This window comes from Microtus ochrogaster, linkage group LG8 (assembly GCF_000317375.1).
Source record: "Microtus ochrogaster isolate Prairie Vole_2 linkage group LG8, MicOch1.0, whole genome shotgun sequence".
Lineage (NCBI taxonomy): Eukaryota > Metazoa > Chordata > Mammalia > Rodentia > Cricetidae > Microtus > Microtus ochrogaster.
Window position 1 is genome coordinate 25,225,648 of NC_022033.1, and position 21,595 is coordinate 25,247,242.

The window sequence follows — 21,595 nt, forward strand, 5'->3', positions numbered from 1 at the left end:
CTCTGCAGGGACTCCATCCAGCCCTACCACACAGTGCCAAGCCTCAGCTGAGCTCCATGACCCTTCATGCCTTCACAACCAGGACCACATGAGTGACTCTTACTAGTTCAGGTGACAGCACGGGATCCGACTGTGGCAGCCTCTGGCCCACAGCATCCGTCCTCGGCTGTGTGCTTACTCTCTCGGGAAACACATCCCAAAAGATTTCACCTCAGAGACGCGGCTCTCCCGAATCACAGGTGATTCCTCAGCCCCAACTAATCAGCATCCACTGTCCCAGCAAAGTAAATGTTTTGGTCTCTGGTTAATCACAGCCGATTCTTCGCCTCCAGCTGACCGGTCACAGAGCTGTCTTCACACGAAAGGTCTGGTAGAGTCTTAGCCTCTCTCTGAGACTCCGCAAGCCAGGTCTCCGTCGTCTGCACCTGCTCTCAACAGTCTTTTTTTTTTTTTCTCCACTTAGCACAGCTGTGTTTAGTCCGTCATAATCACTCAAACTGCTCTTGCCTTTATCGTCCATATTGCTTTGTTATTAATCCCTGGGCTTTCCCCCTGTTTTTAATTTAGCTTATAAAAACCTATTTCCCCACAAGTAATTTTTTATATCAGGCCCAGAAGAAACAAACAGACACTAGTACATCCAAAAAAAATTGCCTGTATACTTTTGTTTTATGCTCTGTTTTGCTGATACTCATGGGAGACCTGCCCTTTCCTAAACAGAAACAGGAAGAGTGGATTGAGGGGTGGAAACAGAGAGAGGTAGGGAAGAGGGATGGGAGGGGAGGATGGAGGGGAAACTTCAGCCAGGATTTAAATAAGTAAATTTGTTTATTTTAAATGAATGAACAAATAATAAAATAAACAATAAGTAAGAACCGCCTGAAAGGTCATACTTTTAAAATATGAATGCACCTTTGTCATCTGCGGTCTTGAGTGGTTTCCCCTTCTTTGTTCCCTATTCTTCTCCATTTAAGATATGTTATGACCACTAAGCCTTTCATTTTCCTCTTGCCTAGTGCTTCATATAAGTGAACAGTGTCACATACATCTTCTGATAGGAATAGCTGAATCTAAAACTTCAGTGCCCGGTCACACAAGCACATCTCATGATAACCACTTTGGGGTCTGTGGCACCTAGAAGTCTGCTCATTAGTTTTTTCAGGGAACTAAAGTTAAGTGATTACTCAAGTTCCGTGCAAGGGTTTGGCTTTTCAACGTTTCCAGGAGATACCATATCCCTCAGCACACTGGGGCGATAGCGGTCACTACTCGCAACACCCGTGTCTTCCAAGCTCCTACAGAATGGTTCACTGAGCTCTCAGCACTCAGTGGCTTTTCTAACCCAAACATCCAAAGTCCATTCACGCTCCCTGCGGCGAACTTCTCGACCAGCGAGAAAGAACAACCACCACACGAGGATTCTTCTCAGATCACGCTTTAATGGAGTGCCCTTGGTTGATGGGGAGCAGGAAGCGAGGAGCCCCGAGAGCACTAAGGCAGCTGCTTATATAGGGAATTGGCACACGGGTCGCCCTGTGATTGGCTGCCACCATCAGCTGACACCAGACTGCATCGGGATAGGCCCAAGGACCCTTCTCCACCTCGCATGTGGGAAGCGGGGGACACGCAGCTCCCAAAGGCATAGCCAAATATGGAGTTGTTTATTTCCAACAAGACAGGATGTTGGCGCCATCTTGTAATGGCGATCTTGTCCGGCTCCCTACAGCTCCCCACCTGACAACACAGTCAGGACTGTCACAGAAATACCCCACTCCTGGGAACAACTTGTCTTAGATGGGATTTCTGTTACTGCAATGACACGCCATGACCAGAAGCAAGTTGGGGAAGAAAGGGTTTATTTGGCTTACACTTTCACATCACTGCCCATCACTGAAGGAAGTCAGGACAGGAACTCAAACAGGGCAGGAACCTGGAGGCAGGAGCTGATGCAGAGGCCATGGAGGAGCGCTACTTACTGCTTGCTCTCCATGGCGTGCTCGGCCTGCCCAAGACTACCAGTCTAGGGATGACTCCACCCACAATGGGCTGAGCCCTCCCAGGCAAGCGCTAATTAAGAAAATGCTCTACAGGCTTGCCTACAGCCCAGTCTCTGGGAAGCGTGTTCTCATTTGAGGCTCCTTTCTCTCAGATGTGTCGAGTTGACATAAAACTATGTAGCACGGCCAGTATCTGGGAAACCATGGAGACTGCACTACCCCGGAGGCTTTTCTGTGAGAGAACTCTGCAGACAAGTTGGCCAGGGCTCAGTCCCAGTAACAGATTGCAGTGGCTTATGTTACTGGGCGCTTTCAAAGCATTGGGCCACCTTCTCTGACCCCGACACCCTCTGCCGGCCTCCCCAGTCCAGGCTGTGGTGATTTCCTCTTGGCAGCAAAGAGACTGATGAACAGGCTGAGGAAGTGAATTACCCTGGGTTGCACAGTCTGAAATCTGTGGCGTGGCTGGGAGGAGAACGTGAGCCTCTGCGACCTCCACTCTCAGTGACCCTTCACGGGGGTCCCAAAGCCACACAGGCTACATCTGAGGCTGCGCTTGGAGCAGGGGCTGCTCTGCGCTTTCTGGAACACTGGGGGAATGAGGTCAGGGTGCAGGACCAAACTTAGTCAGGTCCGGACTCGCCTAAAGCCACTGGCTTAAACCCTTAATCCAGCTTCTGTTCTAGCATCATTTCTGTGGCTCCAGTATGGGAAGCTCCAACATAGGGAAGCAATTCAGAGAATTCAGCGTTGGTTTGGCTTACAGTTCCAGGCTACAGCCCATCATGAAGAAGTTGAGGCAGGAACTCAAGCAGCTGGTCACATCATATCCGCCGTCAAGGGCAGAGAAGAACGCTCTCCTGCTTGCCCGCCGCCTCTCAGCTAGCTTTCTTCAATCTTACATAGTTCAGGGTCCAGGCCATAAAACGATGCCACCCACAGTCAGGGTAGGCCACCTACCTCAATTAACAGTCAGGACAGTCCTCCACAAGCCAGTCTGGTCTAAATAACTGGTCACTGAGAGTTTCATCCCAGCTGATTCTATGTTGTGGCAAAATGTCCATGTCCCTTTGTGGTTTCCTAAATCCAGAGGTTTGATCCGGACGACAGTTGGGTCTTCCAGGGTCCTTCTGTTGTCCTGCTGCTCTTCACCCATGCATGATAGAAAGTGAAAGACTGGTGCTGGCTGGAGGCCGCCAAGGAACGGGTGGCGTGTGCCCGCCACTCAGGACAGTGTGGTGTGGTCTCCCTCTGACTCCTCATGGCTATCCCACGCTGAGGTCACCTCTGAGGCACCCCTGTGGCTCAGATGGCCTCCTGGAGTTCTTATCACTCCTGTTTCTGAGTTCATCTCCCTTAACTCTACCCTTCAACAGCTTGCTGCTCAGTTCCTCACGGGGACCACACAGGAACAGAGCAGAAGCCGGGGCCCAGGCCTCCACACAATTCACCTTGTGGCAGGAATGACCCAGCATTGGAGGGTTGTTCCTGAGCTCCGCGAGTGTGTCTGTCTTCCTCTCCATCTGCGTTGGCACTGCAGGGATCAGGAACTAAAGGGTTAACACCCAGCCAGCCAGGTGTCCTCCAAGACTGCCCCTGTCACAACAGCACCTGTAACCCCCACAAACCTCTCTTAACCTGACCATCACAAATCCATTTGTGGCGTTCACCCCCTTTCTGGACCGCCACCACCCAGAGCAGCCCCCTTCTCTGAAATCTCGGGGACCTCTTCCCTTGACATTCCTTTAGGTCATCATACACCCCGTCTCTCCATGGGATCTGTTCCAGCAGACTTCTTCTTTTCCAGGCTTTCTCAAGACAGAAGTGTCCACGAGACAGCACGATGGCTCAGCAAATGCAAGCAGAAGTCAACCAAGAAGGTTCCAGAAAAAGCATTTGCTTTCTGGATTTTACTTTTACATCGCCAATGTTGCTCTTACTGATAGATCCTGGTGCTATGTTATTGGTAAGAGCTGTGGCTATTATTAGTTCTTATTACCAACTTTCTCCCCACCAACCAGTCCCCCATGCCTGCTCTAAACAGGACATGAGCCCTGAAGTCTTGGTGATTGTATAGTGGCCCAAGAAAATGGGATTATAGAACGGTGTTGGTGTGGTAGCGGTGGTGTGGTGGTAGTGGCTGCAGTGGTTGTGGTGTGTGTAGTGTAGTGATATTTCATTTGTATTTTAGTAAATAAAGTTTGCCTGAAGATCAGAGAGTAAAATAGCTGCCCTGGTCAGCCTTGCAGACAAGGCCGTGGTGACACACACCTTTAATCCCAGTAGCCCTACTAGTTTGCCTTAGAAACTGGGCATTAGTGGTACATGCCTTCAAACCTAGCACTAGAGAGGAATATAAGACAGGAGGAGACAGGTTTCAGGGGCAGACCCATTCTGAGGATTTGTGGAGGCAGGATCACCATTTCAGACTGAGGTAGAGGTAAGAGCCAGTGGCTGGCTATTTTGCTTTTCTGACCTTCAGGTTGAACCCCAATATCTGTCTCTGGATTTTTATTAATTGTGCTACAGGTGTGTGTGTGTGTGTGTGTCTGTGTGTCTGTATTACTGGGGTACTGGGGATTGCACACAGATCTGCACATACACTAGACAAGCACTACACCACAAAACCACATCCCCACGCCTCCAGAATCCTTCATCATGAGGAGGGATCCGCTGCCAAAAGGTGAGCTTCCTGTTTTTCCACCCAAACACAGCCTTGATGGGTAGATGGGAACTGAACCCTGTGCCTCTCTATGTACCTGTCTGATTTTGCGGGGGGCAGGGAGCGTTTTTCCCACCTTCCTGCATCATCGGTCCTCATCCCAGAAAGGATGGACTTTCCTCTGTGTTCTCTTCCTACTCATAGGAAAACTGCTTACTCCAGTCCTTAGGGCCCTACCTACCTAGGCAGACCCCTGAAGTCTGAGTAATGAGTAGATGAAGAAAGAGGAAGATGTTTCCCCTTCCAGCCAGGCTGCCTGCCTTTCAAGCCAAACTCACCATCTTGGATGGCAGAAGCCTGTTGTTGACAAGTTATCATTAACCCTTATTCACCATTCTGCCTTGCTTCGGCATTCCTTCCACAGATCTAACCACCAGCCAGCATCCTTCTCCCTGCTGTGCGGATGACGATCCCAAGGAGGCCAAGAGGACAAATCATTTTTCCAGAGTTAGTCAAAACAGGAACAGTTAGATTGATCATGAGCGCCCACTCTCCCCAGCACCGCTTCCTCCAGCCATCCCTCCCACACCTTCGACTTTATCCCCTTCCCGTGGAGAAAGGGACACAGTCATGCATGCAGAATACAGAGCGAGCCAGCAGCTTTATTGTGGAGCAAGGGTGCCAGCGCTAGAGCGGGTTAGTCCTCTCTGGTCTTGGAGGCTGGTGGAGGCTGGTACGTGTAGGAAAGGCAGCACAGGGACGCATCGGGACACAGGTGCATGTAGGTTTCCTGCCTCGCGCAGTAAGTTCGGCAGGCCCCTTGGCCATTCCAGCACCGTTTGAATTCACTGCTTCCTGTGTGGAGGAAGAGCACAGATCATAGAGCAGCCTGTGGGTCACAGGTTAGACCGCTGGTCACAAGTTGGACTACAGATTGGGCTATGCTGGTGATAGGTTAGCTCTCTGGTCAGATGTTAGACCACAAGTCATAAATGAGAGCACTGGGTTACCATGGAGGTTACAGATCTCATTCTAGGTAAGCCTGTAAGTCACAGGTTAGACTACCAGTTACAAGAATAACTTCTTGTCCAGGTAAAAGCTCCTACCATGTACACCCTTGTTCTTCTCTTAACAGCGCTATACCACTGTGCAGCTGGTCTCATTTCAATCCCTTTTTATAAAGGTAGAGAGATGAAGACTCACGGAGGTCAATAACCTTAATGAAACCATCATAGTCACATGGCAAAATCAGAGTGAAAGCCAAAAAAGCCTCCATTATACAAACTTGCCCTGGCACAAAGGGACCTCTTTCATGCCAGGCTCTAGTGTGAGAGTTTCCATTCACAGAAAGGCGAAGGCTTTGGGGAACTTGGTCTTTCTTATATTTGGGGGCCATGGCATGGATGGAGCCTCTCATTTATTCACCCAGCAACTATGGAGCAGCAGGGATACCACAGTGTAAAATGAAAGAAAGTGCAGACAGGGCAATCAAAAACGAAACAAATACTTAGAGCTTGTGGTAAATGCCCCGTAGAACCAGTATTAGCGCCCCGTGGAACCAGCATACTGTGGTGGCCAGTTGGAGCAGAAGTGGGTAAGAAGAGAGAACAGGAGCACTCAGGTTTGCCTGGGACAGCACATTCCAGACATGTGACCTCAAGCGAGAAGAGAGCCAGGAGTGGGAGGCAGGAAGCGAAGGCTTCCTTCTGTCTTCCTAGACTCAGAGGATGCTGCCAGACCTGCGTACAGGTTTACTAGCCCTATAACCCTGCCTTCCAGACCAGCAGAGCCTCTTAGAAAGACCCAGAAACGGTCTCACAATCTCTAGGCGTTACAGCCTAGATGTGCGTGACTAATAGTGAACAAGGCCGCGTGACCCTGGCTGTCATTTCCCAGGCGAGTGACCTTGGCCTTGGATTCTTCATCTATAGCACTCTCCTTCAGAGGGTAGTCATGGGAACCAGGCACATTGTAAATGGTCAGTAAGCAGGAACCGAGGTTATCAGGGTGAAACTCAGATGGTCAAGGCTACCAGCATCCAGTCTAGGGAATTTCCCTCACTTTCCAGATAGAGAAAGGGGCTTGCTCCTAACCCACTGAGCTAGGATAGGTTTAGAAACAGAACTCTCACCTACATTTGACCTTCCCGAGGGCTCAGAGTTGGGGTTTCCACTACCCAGTATGCCATTCATCTACTCTCAGTTCTGTATCTGTGGCTTGGGGCCGTCTCCCTCCTGTATGTGCCCCACTGCCGCAACATTGGCCTCCTCTGCTGTTTGCTGCTTGCCATTCCCATGGTCTAAGACAGCCTTCCTTGGATCCTCTGTTCACACAGAGTTCTGCTCAAACCTGCCTTCTACAAAATTATGTATATATATAGTGTGAGGTAGGGCAAGGAGAAACAAAACAGCGCTATGGCTGTATGATGGGCACATCCGGGCTCTTCAGACCGTTTCCTACCTCTGCTTAAAATGTCTTACAATGAATGTTTTCAAATCTCATCTCACGATGTTACTCTCTATTTTTTTTTTCACATGGTAAATGTGTCTGTAATAAACTCGCCTTGTGGGCGGGGGCATAGGTCAGTGCTTAAACACGTATTTAAGCGGAATGAAGTCCTGGGTCCCATCTCCAGTACCATCAGGCAAAACAGAGGAAGGAAAAGACAACCTTACCTGCTCGCTACACCATTCTCTGTCTATGCATATTTTACCCTTTTTTCAAAACAGAAGTTTTGAAAATGTTTCTCTCATTTTTTAGTTTATATTTTGTTATTTTTCAAGCCAGAGTCTCAAACTCACTAAGGAGGTCCAAGCTGGCCTTGAACTCTCAATCCTCTCTCCCAAGAGCTGGGATTACAGGTGCGAACTATCATGCTCCGATCAAAACAAAAGGGATTCTAGAAGCTGGGAGGATTGCTCAGTGGTTAGGCACACTTACTGCTCTATCAGAGGACCAGAGTTCGGATCCCAGCACCCACATCGGAGAGTTCACACAAGGGCAAATAACACCAGCCCCACTGAGTGTGATGCTCACTCCTGGCCTCTGTGGACCTCAACACTCACTTGCACAAACACACATACACACACCATTTTACACAGGGAAATAAAATAAATCTTCAAACGTTTTAAAGAGCTGATCAGAGCCTTCCAGCACCATCCATCCAACCCCACATGCTACTAACAATTTGCCTCTATTGTTCTTATATCTGTAGCCACCGGACAGGTTATCTGTCTGCCTGTTTTCTCTTCCCACAAGCCTCCAGCAATCATAATAGTGCACAGCTTTCAAATGAGTTTCTGTGGAATGAATCCCATTTTACAGATTAGGGAACTGAGGTGCAGGCTGATTTAACAACTGGCTATACGCTGTCCCACAAATTAGTGGAACCAGAACTTAAACACTAGTCTGGCCTTCTGGACCTGGGAGCCTAGTACTCATTTACACACACACACACACACACACACACACACACACACACATACACACACACATGATTACCTGGTGGCACATGACCCAGGACCAGGAAAGCTACAATGAGCAGAATCCACTGTGCCATGGCCACCAAGCTCCTGGGGAGGCCGCCGGGACCAAGTCAGAGAAGAATCCAGCATAAAGTCTTGCTGCATTTCCAGCTTTTTATGGGCTGCAGAGTCATGGGCAGCAAGCCCAGGTGGGAGGGTGCAGCCACGTGGTCCCCAAGGCTGCTTAGCTCTCTCATGGCTAGCTCTGCGTGGACTAGTCAGTCACATCCTCCAGAGGCTGCAAGGCCCTTGGGTCCATTGAGGGGAGGAAGAAGAGATGAATCTTCCCAGCTGACAGAGTAAGAAAACACTTGAGAAAGGCCGGCATCTTCCCATGTGCTGGTGAATACTGACTGTCAACTTGGCAGCATCTAGAATCACTTTGGAGGCCAAAATTTAGATATGCCTGTGAATAAATTTCTAGGTGAGCTAATGGAGGTGGAGAGACTCGCCCTCAGTGTGAACAGCCACTGCATGAGCTGGGATAATCCTGGGCAGAATAAAAAGAAGAACGCGAACTGAGCACCCGTACCCCATCTCTCTCCCTCCTTCCTTCCTCCCCACACACAAAGATGCAATAGGAGCAGCTGCCTCACATTCCTGGTGCTACCCTAATGAGCTGCACCCTCAAACTGTAAAACAAACAAACCTTCCTCCCTTAAGCTGTTTCAGTCAGGCATTGCGTCTCAACAAGAATAGAAGTAATTAATCCACTCCCTAACCACTGGGAGACCTTAAACAAATCGCCCAACCTGGAAGAGACCCAAGCTGCCACCTACAACATGATAACAAGAGTCCTTTTCTTTCTTTTCAAATTGATTACCTTATTTTTAATTTTCTATTAGATTTATTCACTTTATTTTATGTGTTTTGTCTGCGTGTATGCATGTGCACCGTGTGCATGCATGGCACCCGCAGAGGTCAGAAGTGGGAATAGATTCCCTGGAACTGGAGTTAGGGATGGTTGTGAGCCACCATGTGGGTGCTTAGAACCGAACCTGGGTCCTCTGCAAGAGCAGCCAGCGCTTTTAACACCTGAGTCATCTCTCCAGCCTCTGATCTACTCTGAGAATGGAAATTATTACTCACAGAGAGCAATAACTACCTTTGGAGCATTGAATGAAACGAGGTTCTCAAAGCATAGTGCCCGGAGCAGCAACCCCCACCTGAAAGAAATGAGAGCTCCCTAGCCGTACCCCAAATTTCTGAATCAAAGAGCCATGCAAGTCTTCCAGGCTTTTCTAAGACACCACTCCAGACCGAGCCATCGGGATAATACATGCACAGCACTTAATGGTACTGAGTCTGGTTCCTTGTCGTCTAGGTTACAGCAAGGAAAGATGAGAAGGGGAAGGGCATCCCCGGCACAGGGAGCAGAACAGGGCTGAAAGTGCAGCTCACAGCAGCGAGACCTACTTAAAAGAGGCCGGGATGACTACACACCACGATGGCTCAAATGCTGGGTTCAGACTTCCATGTCATAGACAAAACCATGGTCATTTGTTTGTCTGTCTTAGCAAGGTTACCTCCGGTTACTTTTTCCTTTGGGTTTTCTCCATAGAAGCCCCACCAATACTTGCCTCGAGGCCACGCAGCCAGAAAGTTTCCAGGTGGTGGTCCTGACAAATTTTTTCTTGGTCAGTATTTAAAATTTTAATAAAAGCTTGCTTAAATTGGCAGGGGGTGGGGGGACACTCAGGGCCATGTGATGCAGCCAGGCTGGCCTAGAACTTACTATGTAACCCAGGCTGACTGGAACTCACAATCCTCCTGCCTCAGCTCTCAAGTGCTGGAATTCAGATGTGCACCACTGAGGCCGGCAGATTACAATTTTAAATGAAGAGACCGAAACCCAAAGAGGGGAGTTGACTCTCATAAGCTCCCACAGTGACAGAGCTAACAGAACTAGGACTGGAAACCAGATCACCGCACTCTCAGACTGTGAAGGGTGCTAGTCCAGCACAGCACAGCCTGCAGGTAGGCTGAGGCAGCAAAGCTACCTGTTAGAAGCACAATCACATTTATGTCTTTCCCCAATGGCAGAATTTATTAATAACAACAAATCTACAGGCTAAGTCCTTTTCATTGGATGCAAGTTGCCAGGCAGTCCCGATTTGATAACTGGCCCATGGCATTCTCAGGGTCTTTATTCTGATCTCAATTATTAACATTATACTTCACACAGTTCCAAGAATGTACATGTCTACACAGGTCTATAGCTGTGTGTGTATGTGTGTGTGTGTGTGTGTATTGTGTGTGTGTGTATTGTGTGCGTATGTATTGTGTGTGTATGTATTGTGTGTTTGTGTTATAGAGCAGCCACAGAGGTCAAGGGGTATTAGTGGAAGCAGAGGGCATGTAGGACCAGAGAAGTCACTGCCAGTGGTTAGACAACATACTAACAACACAAGTGGAGAGCTTCCGGAGGTTCACAGAGCCCGGACACAGGGTTGAGCTGCAGCCAGAGAGGCAGCCAGGACCAGTCTGGCCACATAAGTAGATGGACAACAGATGGAAGAATGGTAACAATAAGGGCATGTTAAATGGTGGAGACTCTGCTGAGCTGAAGCTTTGGATAATTGGGAGATCTGTTGGTCCCTTTTCACACACACACACACACACACACACACACACACACACGCAGAGCAGGTGGTCACATGACAGGTCTGTCAGGATGGTACCATGGCTGCATCACTTGTCCTTTCTGTGAGGTCCAGAGAGGGCGCTGTGCCCTTTCCTAATCTGGCGCTCTGTATGTATGCTGCAGGCTCCATACACCAACGAGCCTGGATGGGACCAGTAAGAACGGATACGCTAATAGAATTGTCTATTGGTCTCCACCTCGTGGGTGGTGCCGGACGGGTGGTAGTGTCTACAGGCCGCTCTGCAGGTGCAGTCAAAATAAAGCCAACGGCCACTTCGTAAAATGGGGTCAGCCAGGGCCAGGCACAACCTGAAAGCCACTGTTCTACTGAAACTTGGAACAGAGCAGAGCCTGACCTCCAGGCTGCGGAAGGGAGTCAGACCTGAGGGAGTTTGTGTTTCTGAGGGGGCTGAGCCAACATACCCTGTTCCAAACCAGGCACCTGGAGTCCCTCAACCATGACCAGGAGCCCCACCCACAGGTACAGTGTGGCCTCCACAGCACACATCACACACACACACACACACACACACACACACCTCTAAACCCTCTCAAGAGCTAAAGGGGATCCTACCCCAAAGAGCTCGAGTCCTGGCCTTGTAGTCAGCTTCTTTCTCCTTTGCCAAGATCAGCATCTCTCCTGTTCCCTGTGCCTACAAAGGTTAAAACTGATGGATAGATAGGGCCAGTGCAATGGCTCAGTAGGCAAAGGCACTGCTGCCAAGCCGGGCAACCTGAGTTCAATCCCCAATATCCATAGACGGAGAGAACCAACTCCTCCAAGCTGTCCTCTGCCATCTGCACAGGTGCCTTGGCAACCTCTCCCTGCCCACCCACCCCGCAAAAATAAAGATTTTTTTAAGTATTTTTTAAAGGGGACAGTAAACTAAAAGACAGATTCTTTTGTCCTTGTGAATCAGCAGCAAGTGAACAATGAGTGAATTAATGGTATCTGAATCAGACATTCCGAAGTCTCCCCAACAGAGTACATGGGCTCTTCCTCCAAGACCGCTTTTCAAAACTAACCCTCCACCCAGAGCTTCTCAAAGGGTGCTCTGGGAATTATCTGCATCTGTTATCACTTGGACGTTTGTTTAAAATGCAGACTTCTGAACTCCGAGCCCAGTTCTCCCGCATGGCCTCCTTTGAAAGGTGGAACCTGGGGCTCTGAACATCGACCAAGCTCCCTCAGAGGCTTCCGTCCAGGGCTGAAGTCGGTGTACTCGGTAGATGGACACAGAGGGACTTACAGACCCAGGAATAAACTCCCTCTCCTGGCACTCCATTCCTACACTGCCACCCCTACGGGGAGGACTGGAGGCGGAGGTCTGCAGGGCGGGGACCCGCGCTGCCTTGACAGGGCGGGGCCGCACGGGGCGGGGTGGCTTTGGACCGGGCGGGACGGGACAGGCCCGAGAGGGGCTGCGTACCGAGGCCGGGGAATAACGGAGTACTCAGCAGCTGCAGCAGCGGGAACTCGGAGCCTCCACGCATCAAGGTAAACTTGCCTGTCCGGGCGGAGTTCTCCGGTCGCCTGCATACAGTGTGGTCCGAGGACTGAGAGCCTCGAACCCGCGTCCCGGAGGGTGCGGGATGGCAGAGCTAGGGGAGCCTGGCACAAGGAACGCCACCATCACTCCCGACCGCCCCAGGACTTGGGACTCACATCCAGGACCGGGAGTTGGGAAAGTTCCAGCTCAGACTCCCCGAAAAAACACTTGAGTCCTGAGCCCGGTAGGCTCCCTTCCTGCACCCTGTTCTGTCACCAAACCAGTTGCTGGGTCCCTCGCGGCTTCTGTCCCCCAACAAAAGCTGGAGGCCATGGCGCCAGCGGCTCCTGAATTTTTCACGCAGGGGCGGACCGGGCACGCCGTTCCCATGGCACCAGGGCACTCAGGTTACAGCCAGAGAGATCCCTGGAGCCCCTCGCCCTTGCGGGGCACCAACGCGCCCCTCCCTTCCTCTTCAAACTCTGCCTGGGGGTATCAGGCAGCGGGAATAAACTTCCCAGAGGCCTCAATCCTCCTCAGCATCCCCTAATCCTGAACAAGTGAAGGAGACTGGTGGGGAAGGGGGAATGGGGCGGTCCGATGTTTCCTGTAGGGAGGGTCTCAGATCCTGAAGGGGAAGGACCGGTCCGGGTAGGCAGCATGTGCTGTGGATGTTTTAGGTGTCTCAGCTCGCTGCAGCCACTCTCCGGTCTGTGTCACAGGGAAAGGGTCATCCTCTGCTCTGTGTCACAGGGAAAGGGTCATCCTCGGAATTTGGAGATCTGCTTCGGGGTGTGTCAGCCTCGTGTGTTTACAGCCTTGCCCTCGCCCCTTCTAGGCGAACCCCGGTGGACTCTAGGCCTGAAACCAGCAGCCCCCAACCCCAAGGAGCTGAAGAGCTCTCTCCCCTCCCCCGTTGAACCAGAGAGGACTCTGGAGGAAGTCGTTTGCACAGTTTATCAAGACCCGGAGAAGAAGGCACGTACTGCCCAGCCACCTTCTTTCAGAAGGTGGGAAGGAGCCAGGGAAAAGACTGAGGATGACACTTAACACCCAACAGGAAGCAAAGACCACCCTGCGCCGCCGAGCCAGCACTCCGCTACCCCTGTCATCCCGGGGCCACCAGCCTGGCCGCCTGTGCACGGCACCCCCTACTCAATCCCAGCATCCCCGACTGGGTCAGTCGGCCTCTCTCAACCCTCCCATTCGAAAACCTTCCCCAGCCCAGGATGGGTGGTCCTCTGAATCCAGCGACTCTGAAGGCTCTTGGGAAGCCCTCTACCGGGTAGTGCTGCTTGGAGACCCCGGCGTCGGGAAGACCAGTCTGGCCAGTCTCTTCGCAGGGAAGCAAGAGCGGGACCTTCATGAACAGCTGGGAGGTAAGAGCCCTGTGGGGTGAGTCAGGCAGGTAACAGGACAGAAAAGCCGGCCACTAGGGGCACGGGATTACAGAGAAGAGAGAGCTGTGCAGGTCACATGCTGTTCAACATATAGGAGCAGTCAAGCATGCTAAGAAGTAAATGATGCTCATCTAGGGCTGGGCAGGACACAACCTGGACAGGGCCTAGAGGAGGGAAACTGGGTGGAAAGTACACGGTTTGTCTCCATGTCATAAGGGGAGAAAATCTGAAACTATGTGTGTCAAGAAATGACAGGCTTCCACCCAGCTCAGAAACTCCCAGCCCCAAGTCCTCAACCTCTCTCTCCCCTCCCATCCCTCAGCCCCCAACGAAACTAATGTTCTTCCCAAATAGAGGCTTCCAGATCTCCAGTTCTGAGCTATAGATTGTTCTACTCCCCTGAAGTGCATTGAACACACAGGTCAGGAGCTGCAGGGCAATCTGAGTCGGTCAGATGACAGGAAGATAGGCCTCTGCCGGGCAGGCTTCGAGGGCACAGGGTTGAAGGGAAGGAGTGGCTGAACACAGAGAGAGGACATCTGACCAGTTTCCTTCTCCGGTCTCGACCTTCGTGAGAATCAAGTACATATGCTCACACGTGTGTTACAGATGGGGAGACTGAGGCCTGAGATGATATCATCTGCCTGAGCTAGAGTCCAGAGCAGGCTGGGGAGGATTCCCAGGTTAACCCCACCAGTCCATGTTCATTCAACTGACAAGAGCCAGCGTCTTGCGCCTGCCTGCCATGTACCATGTACTATGTTCGTAACTGGGCACACATGGACACCTAACAGGGACTTTTGACCACCAGGAAAGACAGAACTCCCTACCCCAAGGAAATGTGACGGAGTGACTGACAAGAACGGGCAGTGAGGGAACACCGTGTCTGCAGTGGCCCACTCCACCCTGAGATTGTACTCTCCCGCTTGATTGCAGATGTGTACGAGAGAACCCTCTCGGTGGACGGAGAGGACACCACTCTGGTGGTCATGGACACCTGGGAGGCAGAGAAACTGGTACGACACTGTAAGCCTGGGAAGATGAGGAATGCTAAACCTAATAGTAGATGCCTGTCTCCTGGGGTATATAGAGCAGGGCTTAGGGCAGGGACCTGTCTGGCCCCTTCCCCAAACCTACACCTTTTCCTAAGGCAGGAGAACCTCGTAGCCTTACCCTCTTTCCTCACTTCACCAATCGCCCTCCCAGCAGACATCCCAGAATGCACCTCTCCATTTGCATGCCTCCTCATCCTTATGACACTCCCACATTTGCGAAAGCAAAAACCACTGGATTTGACCCCAAAATGCCTAAGGGTGACACGCACACACCTTCCTTCTTCCTACTAGTTGTGCAGCTTTGTGCAATCAATAGACTTACCCTGAATTTCGATCTTCTCATCTGATAAATGAGTCAAGCATTTTCTTTTTTAATTGTTGCTACTGCTATTTGCTTACAAAAAGTTCTAGGGATCAAACCCAGGACCTAGAACCAGCTCTGCACGTGTCTTCCCAATGAGCAGGTTGTATCTTAGCCACATCATCAGCTGGTTTTGTTTTGTCTTGTCTTTAATTCTGATGCAGTTCCACAGTAGTGAGCCCAGTGTGGAGCATGAAAAGAGCGCTAAGCAGGAGTGGAGAATTGTCTGGGGGATGTGTGGTGCTAGGGAGGTCGTGAAAATGGAAAACCAGTTCGAGACCAGCCTGGTCTACAAGAGCTAGTTCCAGGACAGGCTCCAAAGCCACAGAGAAACCCTGCCTCGAAAAAACAAAAAAAAAAAAAAAAAATGGAAAACCAAAGGTTACCATCCCCTTCCCCCTGCCAGAACAGAAATGCGATGGTTTACTTTCCTCTTGCTACATAACATACGCTTATTGTAGGGCTTTGAGAAATTAGTTGAAGATGACCTGGGGATGTAGCCTAATAGTAGAGTGCCTGTTGGCACACTGAATTACAAGGCTCTGAGTTCAGTCCCCAGCACTGCACAAACTAGGTATGATGGTGCATGCCTGTAATCCCAGTAGCTAGAGGCAGAGGATGCAGAAGTTTGAAGCAATCGTTGACTACATGGTGAGTTCAAGGCTAGCCTGAGCTTGCATGAGATTGTGTCTCAAAAAGGGGGGGGGGAATAGAAGGAGACAAGACATCAGCAGGGATATCCTCTTTCTCCAGGGATTCAGCTGACAAAACCTTGCACCTGCCCGCCATGTGCCAAGTACTATAGTCACAGATAAGGAAACATGACACCTAAGGAGGCTTTTTGAGCACCCGAAAAGAACATGGAGTGACTGGTTGTTTCACCTTTCCCCTAAACGTAAGCCCATAAAGGAAGCTAAGCATACAGTGTTGGGCCACGCAATGAGTCTGAGACCAGCCTGGACTACATAGTGAATTCCAGGACATCTGGTGCTGTGTGGAGAGACCTTGTTTCATAAGTAAATAAATAAACAAGTGGGCAGTTTTGAGTGGCGGACAGCGCCGCTGATAGAACCAAAGGAGAGAATGAAGGGGCCATGTGGGCAGTTCCTTTTCATTAGGTAAATGTTTCTCCATTTTTTAAGATTTTTTATTGTATACTTTTTTATTTTGTGTGTGACACATACAGATGTCAGAAGGCAGTCTGCTAAAATCGGTTTTCTATTCTTACCATGAGGGTCTGGTGCTATCTCACCAGCCCTGGCATCAAATTCTTGATCCTCCTGCATTGGCCTCCCCAGTGCCACAACTACAGGCATGCATCACCATGTCTGGTATGGCCAATAACTTTCAACAAGTATAAAAGGAAGTCTGGGTAGGGATGACCTTGATGGTGTTTGTAAAACAGGAGCTGGGGTTTATGGAGCACCCTCCCCACCCCCACCCCTGCCTCCGACACTGGGGGAAGCCCTGGCATACACTGTGATGTGCAGTTAAAATGGTACATACAGTTGATCTTCTACTTCCCCTTCTGTCAACAAGGAAACAGGTGTTCAGAGGGGTTAATGTGTCCAAAGTTCTCAGAGAGCAGGCACATTCCTGCCCAGATCTACAAGGCACACTCATGCCCAGATCTACAGAATCCACCGCTTATACTGGTACTGTGTCCCCTTCTGCTTGGGAGTATCACTTTCTGAACCTTCTTCAGCTTGAATTTCACTTCTTCACCCGCTCGTTCATTAGAAACGCTTGTTAGAGGCTGGGCGGTGGTGGCTCACACCTTTAATCCCAGCACCCGGGAGACAGAGGCAGGCAGATCTCTGTGAGTTTGAAGCCAGCCTGGTCTACAAGAGTTAGTTCCAGAACAGGCACCAAAGCTACACAGAAAAACCCTGTCTTGGAAAAAAAGGAAAGGAAAGAAATGTTTGTTAGGTGTCTATAGTGGACCAGGATGCTGAAGACCATGGAGTAAATGAGCCAGACAAGATGCTAGTCTCATGGAACTCGAGGGCCAGTATGGGGAAGGGCTGTTTTCTGGATACAGTAGAATACTGTGGGGTAGTCAGTGAATTGGGCAGACCAATCAAAAACCAAGCATGGGACCTGCAAAATGACTAAACCCGGACAGAGGTGCCTGCCACCAAGCTGGACAGCTAGGGATTTACCCCACACTGTGGAAGGAGAGAACCACTCCTAAAAGCTGTCCTCTGACCTCACCACTGCATCCAAACTTTTGGGTTTGGGTACTTTTTGTGATGTGGGTTCTGGGAATCAAATTCAGTTAAGCTCAGATCCTCGTGTGTGTGCAGCAAGCCTTTACCCCATGACCTACCTCTAGGCCCCGAGATGCTGCATCTGTCTGATTCTACCCAAAGGCTACTTGGCCTGGAAATGATCAACACAGCGGTTGAGCGGGCACAGGCACCCCTACTGAGTGAGGACCTGACACTTCTCTGTTCACCTGTCCCACGGTCCAGCTTCTTCTCACTCACAATCCTTCCCAGTCAGCCTTTCCCACCCTAGCCTGACAGACTCATCCCTTCCTCTGCACCACTTCCTGCCATTGGGCCTGCTCCTCCTTCCAAGCCCTGCCCGCTGACTCACTGGGAGCCCTCCCAAACCGGCCAGGCTTTACCTGCCCCCTCACACCACATCTCCCTCCTCCGGCACTTTTGAGGTCCCTCCTAACGGCCCTCCCCGCCCCTTCCCATAGCTCTCCTTCCAGAACATGAGCCTTGAGGACAGGAACCAGTCCTCATTAGAGTCTTTGAAATCTTCCCTCCCGAAGCACTGTCTCCGTTATCCTGGTTCTCCTTTCCTTGGTCAAATGACTAGAAAGAGCTCTGCGACGTACGTGTCCCTTTCCACTTCCATCCCTCTCTGTCCTTACACCCCACGGTGACCTTTCAGCTCTCTCTCCAAAACTGTACTGAGAAAGGCCTCCCCAAATTCAGTCTTCTCTTCTCTCTCTTCTCTTCTCTTCTCTTCTCTTCTCTTCTCTCTCTCTTCTCTTCTCTCTCTCTCTCTCTCTCTCTCTCTCTCTCTCTCTCTCTCTCACACACACACACACACACTTTATTACAATTTGAGTGAGTGTGTATGTTGTATGTGTGTGGTGATGTGTGTATGGGGGCAGGTACACACTTTCCATGTGCAGGCGTGAAGGTCAGAGAACAGCTTTTGGAGCTGGTTCTCTCCTCCCACTGTGGGACCCAGGAATCATATCCATGCTTTCACTGCAAGCTCTTTTACCCACTGGGCCTTCTCACTGGCCCTCTCTTCCTTTTTTCTTTGAATTCTGGAGTGCAGAGAGACTAAAGTGCCGTGTCCCAAGCCCAAACTCTCCTCACAAACTAGATAGAGCTAAATGAATCAGGCCTGCCGGGGCACACATATAGGTCCAGGGCTCCAGGGGCTGAAGCAGGAGAACTGCCTCAAGATCAAAACCACTCTGGTCTGCAGTGTCAGACCTTGTCAAAAGAAGGAAAGGAGGAGGGGGGAAGAGAAGGAGGAAGACAAGACTCAACGGGCAAAGCAAGATGCCTCTTGCAGGAGAGGATTCCCCACTCAGTTTCCGTCCAAAGTCAAGGGAAGAGGGAAGAGTGCTAGGTAGCCTACGTCAGATTTCCCAAGCAAGAAACTGAGGCTCAGAGAATCAGCAGTTTTCCCAAGGTGGCACGGGGCATTATGATAGAATTTTCTCCCCAAGACTACCCAGAATGGAACCTGTACCTACTCCACCCTTTAGACCAAGGAAGCCTCTTTGTCAGCCAGGGCGAGGCACCCTCTGAGGCTGGGCCTGGGGTCCCTCCCCCGCAGGATGAAAGCTGGAGCCAGGAGTCGTGCCTGCAGGCGGGCAGCGCCTACATCATCGTGTACTCCATCGCAGATCGCGGCAGCTTCGAGAGCGCCTCGGAGCTCCGGATCCAGCTGAGGCGCACGCATCAGGCCGACCACGTGCCCATCATCCTGGTGGGCAACAAGGCAGACCTGGCCCGCTGCAGGGAGGTCTCTGTAGAAGGTGAGTTCTCTGCCCACCGCTCCTCTCTCCTTCAGCCTTACTGCTCCTCCTCGGGTGCTCACCTCAGAGAAGGTCTGTACCCTCCGCCTGGCGCATCCCTGCAACTACCTACCAGGCCTCATCCTCTCACCTCCCAAATCGGTACCCGAGTCCTGCAGTCCCCTTGCGCCGCACTCCAAGTCTCTGTCCTGTCTTGCCATCCCCAGTGTCCCAGTCCCTCTATTTCTCTAGCCCTATTCAATCATTCCTCCTTGACGCTGACAGAAATTTCCAGAACCACAGCTTACCTTGTGACTTTTGCTTAAAATTCCCCCTGTAAACTCCCCTGGTAATCAGAGGCTAGATGTCTACCAGCTGAAAACGGCCTCTAGTGGCCCCAGTATAAATTAGGGAGATTATAAATTCAAGCTTTGGATGAAACAGTGTATTGGCCAATAACTACAACCCGAAACTTTTAAAGGTAGGTATAAATTGTATTTATAGTGGGAGAAGAATAGTTTAATAAGTTCCATATTTCTAGTGGGGCCCGTAAGATCTTAAAACGGCCCTAGTCGTGAGGTCGAATCTTCTCAGCCTCGTTCTGCTGAGTATCAGCCAATCCCCCAGACCAAGCTGACGTCACAAAGCTCCTTATCATTTGCCTCTGGGTCCCCCGACACCTGAATTAAGTAGGCACCAGGGAAATTGCTCACGTGCCTTTAATCCTAGTCCTGGGGGTGGGGGTGGGGAGCCGAGGCAGGAGGTTCTCTGTGAGTTCAAGGCCATCCTGGTCTAAAGAGCTAGTTCTAGGACAGCCAAAGCCACTATAGAAACCCAATCCTGGGGTGGGGGTGTGTGGGGCGATGCTTCCTGAGAGTCTGAACACACCTCTTTCCACCTTTAACTACTCCTTCTATCTTGGCTCCGCCCCACCCCTTAGAGGGCCGCGCCTGCGCAGTGGTGTTTGATTGCAAGTTCATCGAGACTTCAGCCACTCTGCAACACAACGTGATGGAGCTCTTTGAGGGCGTAGTGCGTCAACTGCGCCTGCGCCGCCAGGAGAGCATGGCCCCGGAGCCACCTTCACCTCGACGACGGGCCAGCCTGGGCCAGCGCGCCCGACGCTTCCTGGCACGCCTGACAGCTCGCAGCGCACAACGCCGGGCACTCAAGGCCCGCTCCAAGTCCTGCCACAATCTAGCTGTGCTCTGAGGCGAGCACCTCTCTGGGGTGATGAGACACTGTGGTGCCACTAAGGGCCAAAGGTGTGTCGCCTCGAGTCTGAGTAGTGGACTTTGCCTGTTTCCAGGATGGCCAGAGAGCATCGCCAGGAGCCAGGGCTTTGAGAACCAAACCTTCTTCCCTGGGGAAGTGACGGGTGGACTATGGGGCTGTAAACCCAAGCTGGACACAAGTAGGGTTTTGGTTCTTGTTTTGTTTTTTGTTTTTTACAGAGTGGGTGTCTTTTTGTAAAACTCTTGTCCCCGGGCTGTGACCAACGCTCAGAACATTCCACATTGAGCCAGTCCAGGATGTCCTGTCTGATGCATGGATCTCACTTCCTGGGCTCTTGTAGGCATCTCCTCCTCCTCTCCAAACATCTAACTTGACTAAAGACTGGTCTGGCCTGCTGGCCTTGTTGTCTTGGACAATCAATAAAGTCATTGAATTAATTATGTGCTCGGGCCTCCTCCTCCCTGCTGGATATAGTTTCTTCCCCAGACCCAGGAGATACATGCACTGTGGACCACGTGACTACCACAGTTCCAAATGACCTGCCATTTGCTCCTTTCCCTAGAATTCCTCCTGGCACTGAGGGTGGTGCCAGCTTGTGCCAAGCTGTCACTCTCTCACACATGCTAGGAAGCTCTGGCATGGAGCTGCACACCCACCCTGTTATTTTTGTGCATGTGTGTGTTCCGTTTGCACGCTGCCTAAGACTGCTAACCTCCTCTGGCCGCTTAGGAAAAGGAGGTTCAGAGCAGGAAGGAAGGAGCCCAGAAACATGCAGATGCTCTAAGGGAGGCCACTGAGATCCCCAGTGCTAGCAGCCCCCTACCACAGTTCTCTTGACAAGGGGATAGGGTGAATAGCTCAGTCGACAACTCAGATGAGGTCCTGAGTTCCATACCCAAAACCCAGGCAAAGAGCCAGCCTGGTGTTACAGCCCTTTAACCCCAGCACCTTGGAGGCAGAGACTAGTGGATCCTGGAACTCACAGGCCAGCCACCCTGCCTTATTTGGTGAGCCCTCAGAGGCATTGTCTCTGAAAATGAGATGGGCAGATCTCCGCTGCCCTACACACACACACACACACACACACACACACACACACACACACACACACACATAGAGGGAAAGGAGATACAGGTGTGATCAAAGATTCAAGCTTCTTGGAACAGTGGGGTGATTGGTTTGATCCCACCCTAACAGTGAAAAACAAAAGCAGGGGGAGTGTTAAAAAT

At 50.9% G+C, this 21,595-nt stretch overlaps 2 protein-coding genes across 2 annotated transcripts; one reads left to right on the forward strand and one right to left on the reverse strand.

Annotated features, from left to right (window-relative positions):
* Positions 1–5,317: 5,317 nt before the first annotated feature.
* On the reverse strand, positions 5,318–8,218 carry Defb124 (defensin beta 124). The gene is made up of 2 exons (XM_026787037.1): positions 8,161–8,218; positions 5,318–5,514 (listed from the first exon to the last, which is right to left on the reverse strand). Exons 1-2 carry the CDS (start codon positions 8,216–8,218, stop codon positions 5,357–5,359), a joined length of 216 nt encoding a protein of 71 aa, XP_026642838.1. The 3' UTR covers positions 5,318–5,356.
* A 4,045-nt stretch (positions 8,219–12,263) lies between these two features.
* On the forward strand, positions 12,264–20,803 carry Rem1 (RRAD and GEM like GTPase 1). Its single transcript, XM_013352237.2, has 5 exons — positions 12,264–12,325; positions 13,156–13,696; positions 14,654–14,733; positions 18,950–19,151; positions 20,071–20,803. The coding sequence occupies exons 2-5, from the start codon at positions 13,357–13,359 to the stop codon at positions 20,340–20,342; spliced, it is 894 nt and encodes a 297-aa protein (XP_013207691.1). The 5' UTR covers positions 12,264–12,325; positions 13,156–13,356; the 3' UTR covers positions 20,343–20,803.
* Positions 20,804–21,595: the final 792 nt, after the last annotated feature.

Bases quoted from the DNA above. Each gene is read 5' to 3' on its own strand.
- Defb124 (XM_026787037.1), bottom strand. From the start codon at position 8,218: ATGGCACAGTGGATTCTGCTCATTGTAGCTTTCCTGGTCCTGGGTCAT. The intron at 5,515-8,160 runs GTAATCATGTGT...TCCTCCACACAG, and splicing joins CCTGGGTCATGTGCCACCAG to GAAGCAGTGAATTCAAACGG.
- Rem1 (XM_013352237.2), top strand. From the start codon at position 13,357: ATGACACTTAACACCCAACAGGAAGCAAAGACCACCCTGCGCCGCCGA. The intron at 14,734-18,949 runs GTACGACACTGT...CCTCCCCCGCAG, and splicing joins CCTGGGAGGCAGAGAAACTG to GATGAAAGCTGGAGCCAGGA. The intron at 19,152-20,070 runs GTGAGTTCTCTG...CCCACCCCTTAG, and splicing joins CAGGGAGGTCTCTGTAGAAG to AGGGCCGCGCCTGCGCAGTG.